The sequence below is a fragment of the Macaca nemestrina genome, chromosome 5 (assembly GCF_043159975.1).
Source record: "Macaca nemestrina isolate mMacNem1 chromosome 5, mMacNem.hap1, whole genome shotgun sequence".
Classification (NCBI taxonomy): domain Eukaryota; kingdom Metazoa; phylum Chordata; class Mammalia; order Primates; family Cercopithecidae; genus Macaca; species Macaca nemestrina.
In genome coordinates, this window is record NC_092129.1 from 6,188,121 (window position 1) to 6,212,418 (window position 24,298).

The 24,298-nt window shown below is 39.5% G+C and overlaps 1 protein-coding gene across 9 annotated transcripts in view; it reads left to right on the plus strand.

Annotated features, from left to right (window-relative positions):
- The window catches only part of LOC105487544 (phosphodiesterase 10A), a 661,304-nt gene that overhangs the window by 505,517 nt on the left and 131,489 nt on the right, over window positions 1–24,298 (plus strand). For all 9 annotated transcript variants that reach the window (XM_011750999.3, XM_011751001.3, XM_011751000.3 and 6 more), the window contains one exon: window positions 16,547–16,575. In XM_011750999.3, the coding sequence (XP_011749301.1) occupies window positions 16,547–16,575 (29 nt within the window). The remainder of the gene's footprint in view (window positions 1–16,546; window positions 16,576–24,298) is intronic.

A 24,298-nucleotide genomic window follows, 5' to 3' on the forward strand; every position in this document is an offset into this window, starting at 1 on the left:
TTTACAACACATGACCCAGCTTCTTATTCAAAATGAGAAAATTTAGTCAACAACTTTAAACTTCATTCTGAGTTCTTCATGTTTATATTCCTTTTAGTGCCACGATCTTATACTATGAACACTTACCAGTTAGGATCTCTGCTGATAGAGTAATGTGTGATAGCCGAATTTCATGGAATCTTGTACACCTCAGAGAATTGCTAGAATCCGGAGGTGAACAATACATTCTGGGATTTTTTTTTTTCCAACCTCAGAAAAGTACCAGGTCACATTTTGATGCTAAACCCTTACTGTTACTGATTTTTTTTTTTTTTTTTTAGACAGGGTCTTACTCTGTCACCCAGTCTGGAGTACAGTGACAGGATCGTGACTCCCTGCAGCCTTGAACTCCTGGGCTCAAGTGATCCTCCTGCCATAGCCTACTGCCTCAGCCACTTGAGTAGCCAGGACTACAGGCACATGCCACTGTGCCTGGCTATTTTTTAATTTTTGTAGACACGGGGTCTCATTATGTTGTCACACCTGGTTTCGAACTCCTGATCTCAAGCTATCCTCCTACCCTAGTTCCCAAAGTGCTAGGATTACAGGTGTGATCCACAGTGCCTGGCCTAAATTGTTATAAATACAGTAAGAAGGCTTTGGACTTCTCATTTCCCCACATCCTCAATACTAAAGCAACATAATAAAAATGCTTCTAAAGAGGCACAAAACATTGTAAGAGTTTTAGGAAGGCTTAGTAAATTTTCATTCATAATTCTAAAGTCTCTTAGCTGTTTATAAATAGCCACTCGACACTATGAATTTTGAGGTATTACTGAATATCCAAGTTAAGGCAGTGAATAATCCCTCAAATGTCAACAGAGTTTACATTTACTTGTTTCTTCTGTCATGATCATAGATATGTTTATATATTTCAGCAGCTCTTAATGTATTGGTAGATATATTCAGATAACTATAAGAAAAAATTTCGTGTCTTGGCCTCTCTGGGGTAGATTTTGCTGAGGTTTCTGATGGTGAAACCTTAAGGTTGGTTGCATTTGCTCTTGGTCCTGGTAGCATCTAGGTTCAAGTTACAGAATCAACACAGTTCTAAATCATTTAGAGATGACTAAGTTCTATGAAGTAAACTGTGGAAAAGAAGAGTAACATATATATTACATGACTGTGTTATGAGGACTTTCTTGAACTTTGCTTTTATGTCCTTGATAAGTGAAATCCAATTTACCTGTGATCTTTTCTTTTAGATATGAGATAAAACTATATCATCTTATGTAAATAATAGTTATGCTAGTATATATATTGATATTTCTCATGTCTCTAAAATGAAATACAAGGGAGGTACTTTATAAGTTGTTACATTTTCTATAGGAGAAGAACACCTGCGGTTCACACTGTGGCTTTTTAAGTCATCACTTTTCATTTATGGAATTGGAAAGCTTCGTGTTAATGTCACTGATGGTGACGGTGATGGGATGGTGTCATTCTGTTTATATATAATTAAGTACAAAAGATTATACTACAACATTGTGTGTCAGAAAATGTGATTACGAGTTATTAAAAATCATTATAATCTCTCAGAGAAGAAAATGATTGCTTTTCCTTTTTTTTTTTTTTGATATGGCTTGTGAACTTATATGTGACCCCCATTTTTTATTTCTGATGAAAAATATCACAAGTATATTGTTCTTTATATCTTCCAACCACACAGTGATTTGTAGTTTATTTCACGTGTTGTCATCAGTAACTCTGCAAAGTAGCGGGTTTATTAGCGCAGATCAGTTAACATGGTACTCTGGTTCTTGGTTACATGACTCATGTTCTTCCACAAATGCCTAGCTTTTGATGCTTAAAACATATATAGTAAGAATGAAGATAAAACAAACTGATTTTGGAAACCGTATTTAATAGTTAGACAAAGAGATTTTAAACCTCTGGTCAAAGTAGCAATTTCTAGCATTTTAGCACTCTTTTCGTGACCAAATAAAAATGTTCTGTATGCAAAAACATTATTATCTGTGTCTTAATCATCACAGAATCATTTTGGAATGATTTTATTTTTCAGTAATGTAAAAGAAATATTAGATGTGGTCTCTTATTGTCAAGAAATTTATATTTAGTTAAGAAGCTAAGTCCTTCACATGTGTCCAGCTATCAGTGGAAGGCAGAAGAGAGTTAATGTTAAGTTGAATGGACAGGAACAAAACAATTTATTGAGCATTCTCTCTGTGTCAGAATTATCCATATCTCATTTAATCCTAACATTATCCTAAATCATCTCATTTTAAAACCATAAGGTAGGCAAGTTTGGAAAGGTAAAGAAACCCATGTATGGTTGGGAAGTGAAGCTAAGATTTGAAAACAGATCTATTAACTCCAAACCTGTCTTCCTTATTTCTGTCATATTCTGCTTTCCTAACAGAAAAAAAAACATAGAAAAGTTCCGAGACAAGAGAGATCAGTGGGCTTATTGCTCTTGAGAGGACCTCTCGGACTAGAAGCTGAGCTGAGTCTTGAAGGACTTGGTATTTGGAAATACGGGGGTCATCTTCTGTGGCAGGGGTATGGCAGGCACACTTGCGTCTCAGCGTCGTTGTGCAGGCTGAGCCCTCTGCTTGGAGTTTTCTTCCTGGGTGGCTGCTGTGTTTGTTTTAGCTCACCTTCTCCAGGAGACTGCTGCAACCACGCTTTTTTACACCGCATCCTGCTCCCTATCCTCTTCCCTCATTGCCTTCCGGTTCCCCTTATCCTGGTCTGCATTCTCCCAACCAAACGTTTCCAACCTGCTCTATGATGTAGTTATTTATCAAGTTGATTGACAGTCACCTGCGTTTAGAATACAGCTTCGTGAAGACAAGGATTATTGTCTCTTTTTTATTCTCCAAGCTATTGTAAACATAAAGAACTGTGACAGGCACTTAGTAGGTGCTCAGTAAATATTTGTTGGAAGATAAAAGGACTTTGAGTTAATAGTGAGCAAAACGTATTTGAGAGTGTAGTGAAGCCAGCCTTGCTGGAGTGAAAAGAGCCTTATGTGTTGTGTATTCCAGTTGGATAAATAGAGCCAAACCAGATTAGAACAAAGGAATTTGTTATTTTGTAAGAACAAGAGTTTTCTACAAGATTTTATTTTAAATAACATGTATTAATTTAATGATGTAAAAGTAATGTCCTCGTAACATTTTGTTGCATTTAAATGCTCTCTTGAGTGTTTTTAGTTTTACCTGGTAAAATTGACTTCATAGGGAAATTAGCTATCTTGCGTATTTAAAAAGTCCCTAAGTAAGGCAAGCTTCAAGGTTGGCTGATTAATTTGGCTGGAAATGTCTCTGAAGACTCAATTTCTCATGTCTTTCCCCTCCCTCTTTTTCTCCTTCCCATCCCTTTCTCTCTCCCTTTCCCCTCCAACCCCTTTCCCCTCCTGTCTCCCCTCTGTCTTCCTTGCTGTGTTGTTGTTGATTTCAGGTTGATGCCCTCGTGATTATAATGTGGCTGCCACCACTGGCTAGGTCCGAAAAGCTTTCTTGTTTGTGGTTCTCTCAAACCCATGAAATTTAAGTCATTTTCTTCAGTCTGATTGGGCCAATGGAGACATTTATTCAGTGTCTGGCATGAAGTAGAACTTTTGGTAAATACTTGTGGATGAATTGTTAAGATTATATAATTGTTAGAGATGCTAGAAATGGCTGGGGGAGGCTGAATGTACTGCTTCAACTCCTAAGATACAGATGTATATAAAAAAGATAAGTGGTTTATGAATGTTCATGGAAATACTTGTCTCCCATAAAGGGAAGATAGGTGTGCTTCACTTAGAAATATTAAAATAACTGCCCGGGCGCGGTGGCTCACGCCTGTAATCCCAGCACTTTGGGAGGCCGAGGTGGGCGGATCACAAGGTCAGGAGATCGAGACCATCCTGGCTAATAATAACTACAGTCTGAAAGGCAAACTGAGATGGATAGTGTTGAAGGATAGAGGTGCAGTGAAGTCAATCACAAAGGTCTCCATAGTACCAGTGTGTGACTTAGATTTCTTTTCTCATCCAATGGAATGAACACAGAAAGCAGGCTACTTATTCATGGAAGATTTAGTAAAAATGACCCTATGTTAAACTTCAAGGAAATGATCAGTCAATTAAAGTAGAAACTGTTCAAAATGCATTCTCAGGAACTTTGTAGCTAGTTCATAGGAAAATCACAATTTAGAATTTGGAATGCAAAATGTGGTTTTCAATATTAATTTCTAATATAGGCATTAAATGATCACTTTTCTTTATTCTGGATTTCTTCTTTGTTAATTATATATATATATATATATATATATATATACACACACACACACACACACACACACATACACACCATGGAATACTACTATGTGTGTTGTGTGTATTACACACATACACACATGCACACACCCCACATTTTTTTTTATCCACTCATTGATTGCTGAACATTTGGGCTGGTTCAATATTTTTGCAACTGTAAATTGTGCTGCTGTAAACATGCATGTACAGGTATCTTTTTTCTATAATGATTTCTTTTCCTCTGGGTAAATACACAGGAATGGGATTGGTGGATCAAATGGTAGATCTACTTATTTCTTTCATGAATCCCCACACTGTTTTCCATAGAGGTCGTACTAGTTTAAATTCCCATCAGCAGTGTAAGAGTATTCCCTTTTCACCACATCTACTCCAACATCAATGGTTTTTAAATTTTTTTATTATGACCGTTCTTGCAGCAGTAAGGTGGCATCTCATTGTGGTTTTGATTTGCATTTCCCTGGTCGTTAGTGATGTTGAGCATTTTTTCATAGGTTTTCTGCCCATTCGTGTATCTTCTTTTGAGAATTGTCTATTCATGTCCTTAGCCCATTTTTTGATGGGATTGCTTTTTTTCTTGCTGATTTGAGTTTCTTTGTAGATTCTGGATATTAGTCCTTTCTCAGATGTACAGATTGCAAAGATTTTCTCTCACTCTGTATGTTGTCTGTTTACTCGGCTGATTATTTCTTTTGCTATGCAGAAGCTTATTAGTTTAAGGAAGTCCCATCTGTCTTTGCTTTTGTGGCATTTTTTCTTTTGGGTTCTTAGTCATGAAGTCTTTGCCTAAGCCAGTGTCTAGAAGGGTTTTTCTGATGTTATCTTCTAGAATTTCTGTGGTTTCAGGTCTTAGATTTAAGTCTTTGATTCCATCTTGAGTTGATTTTTGTATAAGGTGAGAGGTGAGGATCCAGTTTCATTCTTCTACGATTATCTCAGCACCGTTTGTTGAATAGGGTGTTCTTTCCCCACTTTATGCTTTTATTTGCTTTGTCAAAAATCAGTTGACAGTATATGGCCTTATTTATTGGTTCTCTATTCTGTTTGCATTGGTCTATATGCCTATTTTTATACCAGTACCATGCTGTTTTGATGACTTTGGCCTTATAGTTTGAAGTTGGGTAATGTGATGCCTCCAGATTTGCTCTTTTTGCTTAGCCTTTCTTTGGCTATGTGGGCTCTTTTTTGGTTCCATATGAATTTTAGGATTTTTTTTTCTAGTTCTGTGAAGAATGATGGTGGTATTTTGATGGGAAGTGCATTGAATTTGTAGATTACTTTTGGCAGTCTGGTTATTTTCACAGTATTGATTCTACCCATCCATGAGCATGGGATGTGTTTATATTGTCCATGATTTTTTTCAGCAGTGTTTTGTAGTTTTCCATGTAGCAGTCTTTCACCTCCATGGTTAAGTATATTCCTAAGTATTTTATTTTTTTGCAGCTATTGTAAAAGGGGCTGGGTTCTTGATTTGATTTTCAGCTTGGTCGCTGTTGGTGTATAGCAGGGCTACTGATTTGTGTATATTATTTTTATATCCTGAAACTTTGCTGAATTCATTTACCAGTTTTAGGAGTTTTTGGATGAGTCTTTAGGGTTTCCTAGGTATGTGATCATGTCATCATCAAACAGTGACAGTTTGACTTCTTCTTTACCAGTTTAGATGCCCTTTCTTTCTCTTGTTTGATTGCTCTGGCTAGGACTTCCAGTACTATGTTGAATAGAACTGGTGGAAGTGGGCATGCTTGTCTTGTTCCAGTTCTCACAGGGAATGCTTTCAGTTATTCACATTCAATATAATGTTGGCTGTGGGTTTGTCATAGATGGCTTTTATTACCTTAAGGTATGTCCCTTCTATGTCAATTTTGCTGAGCGTTTTAATCATGACGGGATGCTGGATTTTGTCCAATAGTTTTTCTGCATCTATTGAGTTGATCGTGTGATTTTTGTTTTTGATTCTGTTTATGTGGTGTGTCACATTTATTGACTTGTGAATGCTAAACCATCCCTGCATCCCTGGTATGAAACCCACTTGATCATGGAGGATTATCTTTTTAACATGCTGTTGGATTTGGTTAGCTAGGACTTTTGCATCTATGTTCACCAGGGATATTTGTCTATAGTTTTATTTTTTTTTTGGTTGTTAAGTTTTTTCCTGGGTTTGGTATCAGGGTGATACTGGCTTCATAGAATGATTTAGGGAGGATTCCCTCTTTCTCTATTTTGTGGAATAGTGTCAACATGATTGGTACCAATTCTTCTTTGAATGTCTGATAGAATTCAGCTGTGAATCCATTTGGTCCTGGACTTTTTTGTTGGTAACTTTTTAATTACCATTTCGATCTTGCTGCTTGTTATTAATCTGTTAAGAGTTTCTATTTCTTCCTGGTTTAATCATGGAGGGTTGTATATTTCCAGGAATTTATCCATCTCCTCTAGGTTTTCTAGTTTATGCACATAAAGATGTTCACAGTAGCCTTGAATAATCTTTTGTATTTGTGTGGTGGTGTTTGTAATAGCTCACGTTTTGTTTCTTATTGAGCTTATTTGGATCTTCTCTCTTCTTTTCTTGGTTAATCTTGCTAATGGTCTCTCAATTTTATTTATCTTTTCAAATAACCACCTTTTTGTTTCATTTATCTTTGTATTTTTTTGTTTGTTTCAGTTTCATTTTGGTTCTGCTCTGATCTTGCTTATTTCTTTTCTTCTGCTGGGTTTGGGTTTGTTTTGTTCTTGTTTCTTTAGCTCCTTGAGGTGTGACCTTAGACTGTCTACCTGTGCTTTTTCAGACTTCTTGATGTAAGCACTTAATGCTGTACACTTTTCTCTTAGTACCACTTTTTCTGTATCCTAGAGGTTTTGATAGATTGTGTCACTATTATAGTGTAGTTCAAACCCAGTGATCATTCATTTGCAGGTTATTTAACTTCTGTGTATTTGTCTGATTTTGAGGGTTCCTTTTGGAGTTGATTTCCAATTTTATTCCACTGTGGTCTGAGAGAATCCTTGCTACAATTTTGATTTTCTTAAATTTGCTGAGATTTGTTTGGTGGCCTATCTTACGGTCTGTCTTGGAGAATGTTCCATGTGCCGATGAATAGAGTGTATATTCTGCAGTTGTTGGATAGGATGTTCTGTAAGTATCTGTTAAGTCCATTTGTTGTAGGGTATGGGGTAAGTCCATTGTTTCTTTTTTGACTTCCTGTCTTGATGACCTGTTTGGTGCTGTCAGTGGAGTATTGAAGTCCACCACTATTATTGTGTTGTTATCTATCTCATTTCTTAGGTCTTTTATAAATTTGGGTGCTCCAGTGTTAGGTGCATATATATTTAGGATTGTGATATTTTTCTGTTGGACTAGTTCTTTTATCATTATATAATGTCCCTCTTTGTCTTTCTTAACTGCTGTTGCTTTAAAGTTTGTCTTGTCTCATGTAAGAATAGCTACTCCTGCCACTCGCTTTTAGTGTCCATTTGCACGTAATATCTTTTTCCACTCCTTTACTTTAAGTTTATGTGAGTTCTTATGAGTCAGGTGAGTCTCTTGAAGACAGCAGATATTTGGTTGGTGAATGTATTTTTAAATTTTTTGGAGACTGGGTCTTGCTCTGTCCCCCAGGATGGAGTTCAGTCGTGTGATCTTGGCTCACTGCAGCCTCTACTTCCCGGGTTCAAGGAATTCTTATGCCTCGGCCTCTTGAGTAGCTGAGATTACAGGTATATGCCACCACACCCAGCTAATTTTTGTATTTTTAGTAGACATGGGTTTTCCCCATGTTGGCCAGGCTGGTCTTGAACTCCTGTCCTCAAATGATCCACCCGCCTCAGAGTCCCAAAGTGGCATGAACCACCACGTCTGGCCTTGGTTGGTGAATTCTTACCCATTCTGCCACTCTGTATCTTTTAAGTGGAGCATTTAGGCCATTTACATTCAATGTTAGTATTGAGATATGAGGTACTGTTGTATTCGCCCTGCTATTTATTGAATACCTTGGGTATTTTTCATTGTGTTGTTGTTTCATAGGTCCTGTGAGGATTAGGCTTTAGAGAGGTTCTATTTTGGTGTGTTTTGAGGATTTGTTTCAAGATTTAGAGTTTCTTTTATTAACAGCAGTTCTCATAGTGCTGGCTTGGTAGTGGCGAATTCTCTTGGCATTTGTTTGAAAAAGTCTTTATCTTTCCTTCATTTTTGAAGCTTAGTTTCACTAGATACAAAACTCTTGGCTGATAATTGTTTTGTTTGTTTAAGGAAGCTAAAGATAGAATCCCAATGCCTTATGGCCTGTAGGGTTTCTGCTGAGAAATCTGCTGTTAGTCTGACAAGTTTTTCTTTATAGGTTACCTGCTGCTTTTGCCTCACAACTCTTATGATTGTTTCCTTCATCTTGACTAGAGATAATCTGATGACTATGTGCCTCAGCAATGATCTTTTTGGGATGAATGTCTCAGGTGTTCTTTGACCTTCTTGTATTTGGATGTCTAGATCTCTAGCAAGGCTGGGGAAGTTTTCTTCAATTGTTCCCTCAAATATGTTTTCCAAACTTATAGATTTATTTTCTTCCTCGGGAACTCCAGTTATTCTTAGGTGTGGTTGTTTAACATAATTTTAAATTTCTTGGAGGCTTTGTTCGTTTTTTAAATTCTTTTTTTCTTTGCCTTTGTTAGATTGGGTTAATTTGAAAGTCTTGTCTTTGAGTTCTGAAGTTCTTTTATTTGTTTGATTCTATTGCTGAGACTCTCCAGTGCATTTTGCAATTCTCTAAGTGTCTCCTTCATTTCCAGAAGTTGTGATTTTTTTTTAATTATGCTATTTCACTGGAGATTTCTCCATTGATATCCTATGTCATTTTTTTGATTTCTTTAAGTTGGATTTCACCTTTCTCTGGTGCCTCCTTAATTAGCTTAATAGTCGACCTAAATTCTTTTTCTGGCAATTCAGAGATTATATCTTGCTTTAGCTCCATTGCTGGTGAGCTGATGTGATCTTTTGGGGGTGTCAAAGAACCTTGTTTTGTCATATTACCAGAATTGTTTCTCTGGTTCCTTCTCATTTGGGTAGACTATGTCAGAGGGAAGGTCTGGGACTCAAGGGCTGCTGTTCAGATTCTTGTGTACCATGGGGTGCTCCCTTGATGTGATTTTCTTCCCCTTCCCCAAGGAATGGGGCCTCCTGAGAGCTGAACTGCAACAATTATATTTCTCTTCTGGATCTAGCCACACAGCAGAGGTACTAGGCTCCAGCTTGTCACTGGGAAGTATCTGCAGAGAGTCCTGTGATGTGATCTGTCTTTAGGTCTTTCAGCCATGGATACCAGCACCTGCTCCAGTGGAGGTAGCAGGGAGTGAAATGGATTCTGAGGGTCCTTGATTGTGTTTTTGTTTAGTGTGCTGGTTTTGTGCTGGTTCTTCTCCAGCCAGGAGGTGGCACTGTCAATAGTGCATCAGCTGAGGTTGTATTGGGAGAAGACAAGCTTGCCCTAGGGTCGCCTTTGGGTAAATATTCATGTTTCTCCAGTAGTGGGCAGGGTGGGCTTTGACTTTGGCCACCGGGGCAGGTAGAGAAAGACCATCAGGTGGAGGCAGGGCTAGGCATGTCTGATCTCAGACTGTCCGTGGGCAGGGCTTGCTGTGACTGCTGTAGGGGACAGGGGTGTGGTTCCTAGACCAATGGAGTTATGTTCCCTGGGGACCTCTGCTGTCACATATAGGTCACCAGAAAAGTGGGTAAAGCTGGCAGCCACAGGCCTCACCCAGCTCCCCTGCAGCCCGCAACCCAAAAGGCTGGTCTCACACCCACCATGCCCCCCAACAGACTGAGTTTATTTCCAGACAGCTAGTGAGCAGGACTGAGAACTTGCCCCAGGGTACAAGCCTCCATCTGAGAAAGCAAGTGAACCACAGTTCCTCAGCTGTCCCACGGAGCCTGCAGCTGCAATCCACCTCCTACAAAGGGTCTGTGGATTCTCTAGGCTTGCCTGGGATGTTCCTGTGTTAGTTCCTGGAGCAAAAGTTGACGATGTAGGTTTACACAGGCTGCTCTGTCCACCTGAGTGGGCGCTGCAAGTTAGGCCTGCCTCCTATTCACCATTTTCCCAGATTTTGATTTAAAAAATATTTAAAATTAACTTCTTACCATGAAAGCTACACTATTACATTCTTGCTGTGAATGGTGTGCTTACTATGAAATACCCTTAGCGCCTTTTTTTCCTGTAGACTGTTCTTGCTAAGGCTTTTAAAAAGTATTAAAATTAGCTTTGGATCAAAGATGCTTTATCTTTCTCTAAAAATTAAATTTTTCTTTAACAAGCATAGATATTTATTTTCTGAAATTATTTCATCTCTTCATTTCCTAATTTATTCATCCCACTGGAATGCAAGCTTATCGAGATCAGAGATAAATTCTTGGCACTCAGTGGTCCCTCAGTAAATATTTGTTGAATAAACACCTGTTTACAAAAACCCTATGCTGCATGAAAATTAGTGTCCTCTGGAACTTTTTTCTTTCTTTTCTTTTTTTTTTTTTTTTTTTTTTTTGCCAATTTGTTCCTCATCAGTACCTCAAAATTTGGTATTCATGGCAATTTTCTTCTTTTCCATGTTCCTCTAACCTTTTGTTTCAAAGAGAGCTTCATTGCTGATCTGAGTGAAGTGCTGTTCTGGCACTTCAACTGTGAGTGTGTGCTGGAAGTGTACAGGGAAAAGGGAACATTCTACCCCGTGGGTTCTTAACCTGAAATTCCTGTGTGATCTGCAAGGAGTCGTGAACTGCATGAGTGGGAAGGGGCCGTTTTCCCTCTCTCTTACCTTGAAATGGTCTTTGGGCTGAGGGAGGACGATCTTTTTCAGTAACAATTTATATTGTTAACTTATTTCACTTTGAACTTGTAAGGTGGCACCTTGTCCAATGTAATGTCACTAGTGACTGCAGGTCTGGGCTTCAGACCTTAGTCCATGCTCTAAACCAGCGATTCCCAAACTTTTGGCACCAGGGACCAGTTTTGTGGAAGACAGTTGTTCCATAGACTGGTCGGAGGGGGTGGTTTCAGGTTGATTCAAGCATGTTACATTTGTTGTGCGTGTTATTTATATTATTATTACGTTGTATTATGTAATGAAATAATGATACAACTCACCATGATGTAGAATTAGTGGTGGAAGCCCTGAGCTTGTTTTCCTGCAACTAGACAGTCCCATCTGGGGGTGACGGGAGACAGTGACACCTGAAGTGTGTCACTTATGTCCACGCTGCTCTGTAATGTCTTTGTGGTCGCTGTCACTGCAGAAAACCCTGCTTCACAAAGACAGGTTGTTGGACACGGAAGCAGCTTTTCAGCGCTTTTGTGGCAACCTCAGGATATTCCACCTGGACCTTCATCCAGAACATACGGAGATTTGAAGTTGTCTCAAACACATTTTTAAAGCCACTGTCATTTGCCATCTCAAGCAGCTGATCCTCTTCTAGCACAGGCAGTCGATTCACCAGGCTTATTCACAAGTGGGTGTCGCGGATTCATTCCTTCCCGGTTCCGGGTTCTTTTGTGGTTGGGAAGTATCGCTCAAGCTCTCCTGAAAGCTGAGGCGGTGATCCTGCATCAGCTGGGGGAAAGAAGGCCCTGGCTCTGTCTCTTTCACAGTCTCTGCTAATGTTTGAAACATGTCAGAAATCCCAGTATTCCCTCGTCACCCCTGTAATTCCAGTTTGGTTTTGAATGCAGCCGCTTTATCTGCCGACTTGAACACAGCTGTCGTTCTCCCCTGAAGTGACAGGTTGAGTTCGTTGAACAGGTTAAATAGGTCACACAACTAAGCAAGTTTTGCAACCCATTTTATGTCACTGAAATGTGCTGCCAATGGTGACTTTTTTTCTAAAAGAAATCTCTGGAGTGGTTTCAAAAACTCTGGCCAGAAATCTACCTTTAGAAAGCATTTCACTTCCGTGTATGAGAAGGTGTGTGTGCTCTGCGTCCATCTCCTCACAGAGCTGTGCGAACAGACGTGAGTTAAGGGCATGTACTTTAATGTGGTTGATAATTTTAATCACATTCTGCTAAACATTGTTAAGTTCACATGACATTTTTCAGCTAGCCAGCATTTCCCTATGGATGACACAGTGCATAGACTAACATTCAGAAGCAACCTAAGGAGCTCCAGTGGCACAGTCGGTTAGTGCGTGGTACTTATATGCAGAAGAGACCTGTTTGACCTGAGTAGTGAAATCAGAAAGCTGTCCAGTCATGGCAGCTGCTCTGTCCGTGTGTATACCAACACAAAATGACCAATTTAGTTTTTCTGATATGTAATCATTCACAGACTAGAATAGTTCTGCAGCTGTGGTGTTGGCTGGCAACAAAAGTGCACATAACATATCCTCATGCACATCCCCCTGAAAAATATATCACACATTAACAAGCATGGTTGCCTGGCTGTCAACATTGGTAGACTCGTCAACCTGGATTGTGTGCCACAGTGATTCATGAATCCCCTTTTACAGTTGTGTCTCAGTATCCCCTGCTATCTCATTAATTCATCTAGTTATGGTGCTAGCCGAAAGAGGAACACCTGCCACCTTTTGAACTGTAGCCTCTCCTAAAAGTTCCCAGCAGATGTCCTTAGTAGCAGGCAGGATCAACTCTTCACCAACAATAAAGGGTCTTTTAGCTTCAGCAACGCGGTTAGCCACTAAGAATGATGCTCTTGGCCGGGTGTGGTAGCTCATGCCTGTAATCCCTGCACTTTGGGAGGCCAAGGCAGGTGGATCATCTGAGGTCAGGAGTTTGAGACCAGCCTGGCCAACATGATGAAACCCCGTCTCTACTAAAAATACAAAAAATTAGTCAGGCATGGTGGTGGGCACCTGTAGTCCCAGCTACTCAGGAGGCTGAGGGAGGAGAATTGCTTGAACCTGGGAGGCAGAGGTTGCAGTGAACTGAGATTGCACCATTGCACTCCAGCCTGGGCAACAAGAGTGAAACCCCGTCTCAAAAAAAAAAAGAAAAAAAGCTGTCAGTGTAGACGCATTTGATGAAGTTGGTTGCCTTCAATAATTGCCTGTGTTCTTGGTGTCCATGTTTTTTAATTTTTTTTTTTGAAAACTCCAAAGGCTTGTCTTTTTATTTTTATTTATTTATTTTTTTTGAGACGGAGTCTCGCTCTGTTGTCCAGGCTGGAGTGCAGTGGCGCCATCTCGGCTCACTGCAACCTCTGCCTCCCGGGTTCAAGTGATTCTCCTGCCTCAGCCTCCCGAGTAGCTGGGATTACAGGTGTGTGCCACCATGCCCAGCTAATTTTTTGTATTTCTAGTAGAGACGGGGTTTCACTGTGTTAACCAGGGTGGTATTGATCTGACCTCGTGATCTGCCCAAAGTGCTGGGATTATAGGCGTGAGCCACTGCATCCAGCCAGGCTTGTCTTTTAGTGCAGGGTACTTGGTCTCCATGTGGCAATGCAGTTTTGAAGGTTTCATGGCTTCCTTGGATAGCTGGTCACCGCATATACAAAGTGGACTTGGAGAATGTGCATCACCTGTTGCAGTGAACCCGTAATTTAAATAGGACTTGGTATTTTCTTTTAAATACAGCTTTCTTTTCGTTGGCAGCCTTAGAGTCTTCTGTTTTCTCATGATTAGGTCTTCCCCCTTTTCAAAGAAGCTCGACGGTGTTGTCTGTCTTTTACTCATTTCGGCTGGGATTGACTTGTGGGCTTACCAAAACTGTGGCTGAGACAAGTGCATAGTGTGGGAAAGAGGTGCAGATGGAAGTGGTAAATAAAATAATAGGCAGGTCACACGTCGACTGAATAAGTGTCAGATTCTAGGTTAAAGCTGCCACTAGATGCAGCTGTGCAATTTGAAGCACATCAGCTCACTTGCCACACCGTAAAGCCTGCCACCAACCAGATGCAGCTTGTCACTTGCCTCTCACTGAGAGAGTTTTGATATGAGTCTGCCAGCAGTTAATTTCCTGTGATCTCTGTGTAGTCAAACCTCTCTGCTAATGTTTATCTGTATTTGCAGCCACTCCCCAGCGCTAGCATCACCACCTCAGCTCCACCTCAGATCATCAGGCATTGGATTCTCATAAGGAGCGCACAGCCTAGATCCTTAGCAAGTGCAGTTTGCAGTAGGGTTTGCACTCCATGAGAATCGAATGCCACTGCTGACCTGACAGGAGGCGGAGCTCAGGCAGTAATGCCAGCGATGGAGAGCGGTTGTCAATACGGACGAAGCTTTGCTCACTTGCCACCGCCCACCTCCTGCTGTGTGGCCCGGTTCCGAACCCCTGCTCTAAGCCACTGTCCGTCATATGTGTTCCCACAGTGCAACTCTACTGTAGAAGAGAAAGTAAAGTTTCTGTCTTCAACATGCTTAAATTTTTCTTGGGCAAGAGAATTCAACTAAATGAAAATTCCAACTATAAGAAATAGGAAGCAATGTTCCCTTACACAAGAAATCGCACTGTGTTCATTAATTTTCTCAGTTAAGTAAAATACTATAGTTTTTAAATATACTAGACTTAACATTGATTTAACTACAATTGAGTGTTAAGTTGGAGAAAATGATTTTCTAAATCAGCTCCTAAGGTGAAAAGCCAGAAATCGGCTATAGGTAAACTTTTTTCTTTCAAATACTTTAAATTGCCCATAAAGCAAAAAATTGTTGATTTTGTAAACACATGTCATAGGCTATCTTATGCACACTCAAGTTTGAGAAGTACTAACTAAGCAAGACTAAGAGAAAAAGCCAAAGGAACATTTATTTGCAGATGTGTGGACATTCACACGGTCCTTGAACTAATTTTCAGATCTGTAGTGGTGACTAGCAGAGGGTAGAAAATTCCATAATGTCATAGCTAGGTGACTGCATGCAGTCTTGGTATTAAACCTGTTCACACGTTGCTCCTTTTCATTGTATACCTTTTAATTGTTTGACTTTTTCAAACATTCTCATTAAATGTTTTAGATCAAAACTTTGAAAAATTTAAAAGCACATTTGTCTCTATAACTTTAGAATCTGTTAATAAATTTGTTGTAATGATAAATAGTCTCAGCTTCAGAGAGGATTAGGAGTCGAAGAGTAAATGAAATACTTCTGTGGTGCCACTTCAAGGTGGAAGATAAGACATTTTTCCTATGACATCGTTACATGTGTTACATTCTTAGGGAAGTCAGAGGCCATACTCTAACCATTATGCAACAATGATAAGAAAATATATGAGCAATTGTGTATTAATACAGTAATACAAAAACTAGGTACTGTCGATCTGAATACCTGAATGTTCTAAAGCATGGAGCTACATTCCATTTTTGTACGTTAAGTTCGTTCTGATGGTGACAGACAACAGGATTTGATTGCTCAAGAAGACACAGGAACCAAAATGACAGTCTTTGCAGATGTCAAGTTTATTACAGGAAAAAGATAGCAAGGAGCCTGTCAATGCCGGATTGAGCTCCAGTAGCCCCTCCTCTTAGGGACACACACTTTCTCACAGGTCAGAATCAATGACCTGTGTGTGCAACACTCAGAACCATGGACCGAGAGTGGGTGTCTGCCAGCTTATTCTACACCCTGTTGGTCACACAGGCATTTTCTTGCCTGTAGCCAGCCCCAGTGGGAGAGCCATCCAGGGATTCTCACCTAGACCCTGTGCAAACCACCCCAGTCTCACTTTACCAATCAACAATGCTGACAAGCTGGTATAAACAACCCCCCAACTCCTCAGACACATGGAACAAAGCAGCACTATTATTAGTGGGTATGTTTCATGCCTTGACCAGAGTTCCATGCAGGTACGTTTCTTATTTCAACAGAACAGCTCACACCAGCTCCAGGTCTGCTGTACGAAGCACGAGTGTGAAAGGTCATTTGGGATATTTGTGTGGGTTGTATTGTATAGAATACTGAAGTGTTATCAACCCCATTTTAGGTATGTGTAGTTGAATATACCACAGTGTAGCTATTCTTACAGGCATATCATATCCATTTTAGAACCTCTAGAAAGGTAACGCGGTGGTGGTATTTCAGTTTCCCTGTGAAATTAATGTATACTTCTTAAGTCATAATTTGTTATGTTCAACCTTTACAGTTTTAACAAATCAGATTTGTAGATTTCATAAGAGGAAGCATTGCAAAAAACCATTCAAGTTTATTGAAAGCAAATGACATATTCTGTATTTTAAAACCTACTCAGTCTCTAATTGTGTTTTTCCCTCTTCCTTCTCTATCCCCAGATGAATCGGCTCCTAAGGAAGTCAGCAGGGTAAGTAACGTGAATATTATTTTTACTACTACAATATAGGAAACGAATCTGTTTTATTTATTTTTCAGTACCCTAACACATTAAAGTGTTAGAAAGATAATGGCAAAAACTGAGTTCCCCCTCCAAAGTATCACTCGTTAATATGGAATAAAGTCGGTAGAGAGGGTGCAAATTGGAGACCTCAATTCTGAATACGGCACACAGATGCATTTTGTTTGGCTGCACGTGCCTGTGGGATTTTTCTGAATCAGTTGCCAACATTTAGAAATTGAGACACTGTAGTAAAGGTTGGATTTCTGGCTTCTCTTGAACCCGAAGGTAAGGTCACTCTCCCAGGGCAGCAGTCTCCCCAGGGTGGGAAGCGGAAGCTGCCTTCAGATGCATGATGCTCTCGAGTCAGCCTCAGTCCTCCATGTAGCCGGCTTTACTCATGTCTGCTACCCGCCCAGCCTCTGCCTTTGAGTTTATGCACTTTCTTTTTGGGAGAACAAAAGATGGCAACTCATGTGTTGAAAACATAATATTGCTTAGAAATTTTATAAATATTAAAGGGACTGTTTTCATGGCCTAGTTAACTTTAAGAGCCTTAGCAGGCTTCAAAACTATGGCAGGTGAGTACTGAAAGCATTCAGCATACTGTTTGTGCTATAAAATTATAAGTGATTACATTTGGAAATATGTCTTAGTTTTTCCTGGATTACACAAAGATCTTAAGTGTAGATGAAATATTGCAAATAATCAGTTTGAATGGAACTGAATGCAACCTTAGAGGTCAGTTTTTATTGTAATATATAAACTGAAAAACTGTTAATAGAATCACATATGCAGATATATTCCTTTATTTTTGATCATCTGAAGAAAGAAATCTCTAAAATGACCTGGGCCAGTGCTGGGGGCTGGGGGTTTGGAGATAGGCGAGGGCAGAATTCCTTCTGTCCATAGCAATGTAGGAGACTCTTGAGGTTTCTGTGAGTCTCATTGTTTCCCTGGGTGCCTTTGTTATTAATTTCACATTTGTGGAACTCACAACTGAAGAGTTCCTTGGTCTGGATGCTCAAAAGCTACCAGGAAGTGATAGGGAGTGGACCTAGAATTTTGGCAGCTGCTAGGAGTAGCAGAAAATGCTAAAAAGTGATGCTTGAGGGTAAGATGGGGACTCTGAAAAGTGAACTTTGGCAGAGTCATAAAATATTAGAGTGTTGATATTGGCACAGCTGCCATGTGTTCAGACAGTGTCATTGACAATACTACATACTGTCTTATAAGGCCATTAGAAAAAATGATGAAACTATATGTAGTGATTTTTCTTTGCTATTATTTATAAGATTCTCTGACATTATGCCAAATTTGGAGAAAAGTGTATCTGTAATTGAGAAATACTAAAGGTGTGAGCTGATAACCTAGAAATGGTATCAATTGCCAAGATCTCTATAATTTTTTTTAATGTATCCCGTATCTTGATCAATGCTTATTTGACTAATACTCAGAGTTTCCTTTATGAAATAGTATGCCATATTTTCAGTAAAGATTCAGATTTAGAAATTCCTTGGGCAACCTTTCGGTAGATGGTGACTGGCCACAGGGCTTCTGTTCTAACGCATCCCTGACAGAACGCATGCTCTTTAGTTCCACTGAAGGTGATGGTTACACTCTCCGGCAGTTCTGTTGTGTTTTTGTTTTCTTTTTTCTTTCCCCTTTCTCTTTCTCATATACTTTTTTTTTTTTTTTTTTTTTTTTTAATTGAGGCAAAGCCTCACTTCATCACCAAGGCTGAAATGCAGTGGGACAGTCTCAGCTCACTTCAGCCTTGACTGCCCGAGTTCAGATGATCCTCCCACCTCAGCCTTCTAAATAGCTGGGACTATAGGCCTGTGCCACCATGCCCAGCTAATTTTTTTTTTAATAGAGATGGGGTTTCTCCATGTTGCTCAAGCTAGTGTCGAACCCTAGGCTCAAGTGATCTTCCCACCTCAGCCTCCCAAAGTGCTGGGATTACAGGTTTGAGCCACTGAGCCCAGCCTAGGCAGTTCTAATTATTATGAAATACTTTCTCGTTTAGAACCAAGCAGCCTCCCAAAATGGCCATTTTCCAGTATTTGTTTTGACTTTTATTTCATATGCAAACTCTTTGAGTATAGGGATTATGTTATTTCTTTTCTAGTAAAAGATCTTAGTTTCTAAACTTTATTTTCCACATGCCTCCTTAAGATGTAGGTTTGACATTCTTTGGACAAACTATACATTGTTAATATATCTTTAAAACATTGCAACCTTAACACTACAGACTAATTTTGTCTTGAGCCTGGTAAAAGGAGGTGGGACAGATACCTGTCTTAGTTTGAAACCTATGTATCTGTCAATACGGTTTTAATGGAGGGTTAGATTTTTTAAGAAACTACATTGCATTTCTTGTTATTGAACTTTGAGTAAACTGTCATCATTTTTTCGTGAAGTCAGACCTGTAGGTCTTATGTCTCTTCCCCTTCCCTTTTTTCTATTTTTCTTTCCTCTCTTTGTCTCCCTATCTTCTAACCTATCATTCAATGACCATTATTTTTGAGCATTTGTTTCAGGCATTGTTCTAAGGTGCTGTGGATACAACGGTGAGCAAAATTGACAGGATTCAGGCTCTCATAGTATAGAAGGGAGTTGTGGAAACAGTTCAGAGAATTCGTATGATGTGTATATTGTTTGTGTGTACATCTATCAGGCAGTGATAAATACTGTGATAAATACATGGAAGAATAAAGCAGAATAAGGGGCTTGAGAGTGATGGTGGGTTCAGAGGGTGTTTGTTGGCTTGTTGCACATATGCAGTGGTCAAGAGAGGTTAATTTCCTAAGTGAATTTGAGAGGAATCCAAAGGGAATGAGAGAATCAGCTGAAGGAGGAGACAGCAACTGCAGAGGCCCTGAGGTAGGCCATTGTGATGAGCAGAGTGAGTCACGCGGAGACCAGTGAGAACTGAGGTTGGAATGGAATTGGGGGTATTTAGGCCTTCTTCTAGCTGCCGAATCGAGAGTATACACAGTAAGAGTGGAAACCGGTAGACCCAGTGGTAGTCTAGGAGTGTAGGCAGGGGAGGATGATGTCTAGGATTAGGGTTGTAATGGTGAACTAGGATCAGATGTTGGATGTAGAAGAAGAAAGAGCAGACAGGTTTTGCTTATGGAAGCATAAACCAAAAAGTATCGGAGACCTGTCACAGTCAACTTAGAAGCTGATTTTTACAAGGTTAAGGACATGCCTATGACATAACCTCAGGAGCTTCTGAGATGTGTCCACAATAGTTGGGCTACAGCTTGGTTTTACACATTTTAGGGAGACGTAAGATATCATTCAGTACATATCCCTTGGTTTGGTCTGGAAAGGTGGGACAGCTGGAAGCATGGGGGCCAGGTAGCGTCCAGGTCACAGTCGGATTCAACAATTTTCTGATGGGCAATTGGTTGAATGGTTGAAAGAGTTATTATCAAAGACCTGGAATCAATAGAAAGGGATGTCTGGCTTAAGGTAAGGGTTTTAGAGACCAAGCATTTATCATGCAAATGAAGCCTCCAAGTAGCAGGTTTCAGAGCTCTTATCGGAGCTAAAAAGCTACCAGACTCTTAGCCTCTCCTGGTTCAGAGAAAAGACCTGGAAAGGGAAGGGGTTTCTCTATGGAACGTAGATTTTCCCCACAGGAGACAGCTTTGCAGGGCCATTTCAAAATATGTCAAAGAAATATGTTTGCGTTAAAATAGTTCAATTTCTTTCAGGACCTGCTGTCACATGATGCTGCTGTACTAGAGTCAGGCTGGAGTTTGATGTCTTACAGCCACAAAAAGTCTGTTGCATCAGTCTTAAAACCTGTTTTAGTGTCAGTGCTGGTCAGCTGTGCCTGAATGTCAAAGGGAGGAGGTTATAATGAGGCATGTCCAACCCCCTGCGCCCCAATCACTGCCTGAACTAGATTTTTGGGTCTACTTTGGAATGCCCTTGGCTGAGAAGAGGGTCTTTCAGTCAGTTGGGGAACTTACTGTTTTATTGTTGGCTTGTAGTTGTATGTGGTGAGTGAGAAGAGAGGACTCAGTAATGACTCCCAACTTTTTTGGTCTGAGCACTTGAAAGAATAAAATTTCTCTTTACTGTTATGGAGAAGACTGTAGGAGGAATGGGGTTGATTGAGACTGGGACATTAGTAAGTGTAAGGAATCAGATACGGAATTGGAGATTTTTAGAAAGCAAGTGCATATATGGTCAAATTAAAAGAAAAGTTCCTAGGTAGAGATATGCATTTGGGAGTTTGTGGTGTATAAATGATGTTTAAGGCTGTGGGAGTAGGTGACACTTCTTAGAGAGCTTGTCTGTGGAAAAGAGAGTCAAGACCGAAGCACTAAACTGGACACTCCACTTGTTGAGTGGTGGAGAAGATGTGGAAAAGTCAGCAGAGGAGAGGAAGAAGGAGAAATCAGTGAAGTCAGAGATCAAAAAGTTTCTTTGTCAGCAGATTTTGTTTTAGAATTTTAACTGCAGGACTAGACATTTATTTCACCTTCATTCCATCTTGTTTTCATCCATCTCAACCTGTTGAGATGAGTCTCAGTCTTATTTCTGTTATCTAACATATTATTTATTTCTCTGTGTTTCGAAGCCTCGAATTTGAGTGTTTTTTCCAAGTTGTTTTCCTGTGCCCCCTTTACAATAATTATCATCTAGGAAATGCCGAGTGTGGAAATATCACCTATGAGAATAGTGTGAAATTGTGTCAAATGCGTTGTTGAAACCAGTGTATCTTACCCTACCATATTTTTCTAATCAGTCATTGTCATTTTATCAACAAATATTAGGTGAGTCCCAGTTCATCTAGGCTCTTGAGATACATCAAAGACAAACTAGATAGAAATCCCTGCACTCATGGCATTTCCATAGTGTGGGGTAGAGTCCGTAAACAATAAATAACGCATGCACTGTGCTCAGTGGTAATGAGTGCTGTGGAGATAGAAAAGCGAGAGGCAGGGTAGATGATGTGGGGCCAGGCAAGGCTCACTGGGAACACATTTGAGGTAAAACCTAAGGGAAGTGAAGGAGTGAGCCATGCTGAGAACTGAGTAGGAGCTTTCCAGGCAGGTGGTACAGGAAGTGCAAAGGCCCCGAGACAGGAGTATGCTTGGCACATTGCTGGAGGCATAGCAAGGCGGCCATCTTGGCCAGATCTGAGTGAGCAAAGGAAGCAGCCTTGGTCAGAGATGATGCGGCTGGGGGAGATTTGAGGGATACTCTATCAGTCATATCTCTATTGGTCGTTTGTTCCCATCTAATCCGCAGTATTAATCCTTTATGTTATTATTACTGTTACTCTTTTTAAGTGGTTTCAGCTCCTAAGTCAAAAAGATTACTGACAAGAACAGGGAGATAAAAATGTCAGAATAAAAAGAGTATATGGATGCTGAGTTGCTAGAAAATGCCAACCTCCAGCCAGGTCTAGAATTCTTGGGTATAGACTTAGCCCCCAAGATGCTCTAGTATTTTTCATCACACTCTTGTATTTAATGTTTTCAAGAAGAAATCTGAGACCATTCTGATTCTTAGTAAATGTTGCCTTTTTCATTTCTGAATGTATTTGTAAGTGTCTCATTTGCTCTTTGAATTTGTTATTTTCACTAGGTCACGTAGATGCTTTAATTTTGAGTAATTTAACCTAGTATGTGGTGAGCTTTCTCAATCAGTTTCAAAGTCCTTTTTAGTTCAGGGTATTATGCCACTTGTTCTATTGGTGCATCTGTTCTTTCGCATTTATTTCGTTCTCTTTAAGATCACCAGAAATACCGATGTCTTTCTCCTTTCCTTGTTCTTTTACTACACATTCTAGAACTTCTCAGATTTATTCTCTTTGTCATTGACTTGAACTTCTCTCCTGTTTCTCGTTCTGCTTAAATTAATAATGACTCTTTTAAAATTAAAGGTTACTTCTGTATTTTGGGTGTTTCTTCTTCATTTCAATCTGTCTTATACTATTTGATAATCTCTCATTGTTCATTCTTTAATTATCTTGAGAGTGTAAAACAGATACTTTCCTTAATATTTTTGCGTATCTTCCTTCTCGCATGACATCCCAAATTCGCTTCTATCCTCTGTATTAGTATAATACTAAGGCTTTGGATATTTTTGTTTTGTTTTGTTTTTTCTTCTTCTTTTTGTCTTATGTGTTGAGGAGTCATTTGCTGATTTTTTTAAAAAAACTATATTTATCCTTGAGTGATGTTAGGTCTGCTCTTCATTAATAGATTATCCTTATCTCTGTTTACTATTCATGTAAATGTCCTTAGCATCTTCCTGTTTAGTGTGTTGGAGGGCTAGATAATGAGCATCAGTGGCACCAGTTCAGTCTGGAGTGACCGAGGGGAACCCCAAGGAAACTGGAATTGTGGACATTCTCCTGGGGGAGCTGATCACAGTGATTTTTCTCTAGGTTGATTGAAACAAATTGCTGTACTGAAATCCAGATTTCATTATCTTGTCTTCCTTTTAACCTTGCATGGTGAACAGTATGACTGTATCCATTTTATTTAGTGTTTCTGTATGCCAAGTTTTAAAAGAAATGTGTAATTCAGTTAGTGAATCATTAAATTTCTCTGGATTTCTATTCCGTGTGTTTCTAAATACAGGGCCCTGTTGCAGACATGAGCATGAACTCACATCCAACTCTCAGCATATTAAATGGGATCTTGTGTCATTACTTTCCCCAGAATATTTTTTTATGGACTTGATGCAACAGTGTAATTTTCCTGGGAAGGAGACATTTTCATTAAGTTCTTAGTGAATGTTTTAAAGTTGGCTTCATTGGTATGTCTAGCCAAATTGTCTTGAATTTTGTGGCATGTAGCAGCCATAGTTACCTAATTTCATCACTAATTCAGCTTTCTCCTTTTCACTTTTGCTTATTTCATATGAGAAGGGGGAGATTTTCATAGGATGTCAACTTGAAAATATTTATTTTTCCTGGTGTAGCCAGTCTTTTCTTCATATTTGTAAAATTTCTGTTACTGCATTTAAGAAATTTCTGAATCATCTATTAATACTTATGACCATATATTCTACAGATTAATTTTATATTATGTTATAATCAGTTTTGTTATAGGAAACAGTATTATTAGGAGGGCAGGAAGGTTTCAGTTAGGGCAAAAATGTGAAAAATGGAAAAATGGTTTCTTTCAGAGGAGTTTGAGAATAGAAGGGGTTTGCACATGCTAGTGAGTTCCAGGGCACAGTGGAAGGAATGGTCAGCAGCGGGGGAGTGGACAGGTGGGCCGGCCTGGCAGATGTGTGGAGTAGCAGAGGATGAGGTCCAGGGATGCGGGTACATGTGTAGAGCTTAATTTTCCTACTGTTTGATGGAAGCTCGAAAAAGCAGTAGCCCAAAGACACTTAGAAACTCACTCGCTCTGTTTCTCTCTCTTTTGCTTTTTTCTCTTTTTCTCAATGTCAGGCATTTATTTAAAATTTTTCCTTATCGAGTCCAGTTTTATTTGGTTGAAGCCGTACTTCTCTGTAATAGTAATGTCATTAAAAATTTAGGATGTTAGATGTATGTCTGAATACTTACAAATACTAACAGTAGAATTAGAACCTCATTTAGCCTAACAAGAAGTTGCATAAAATAGTTTTTTTTTTCTTGTTTCTGACTTTTATTTTAGGATTGAGGAAACATGTGCAGGTTTGTTACATGGGTAAATTGCATGTC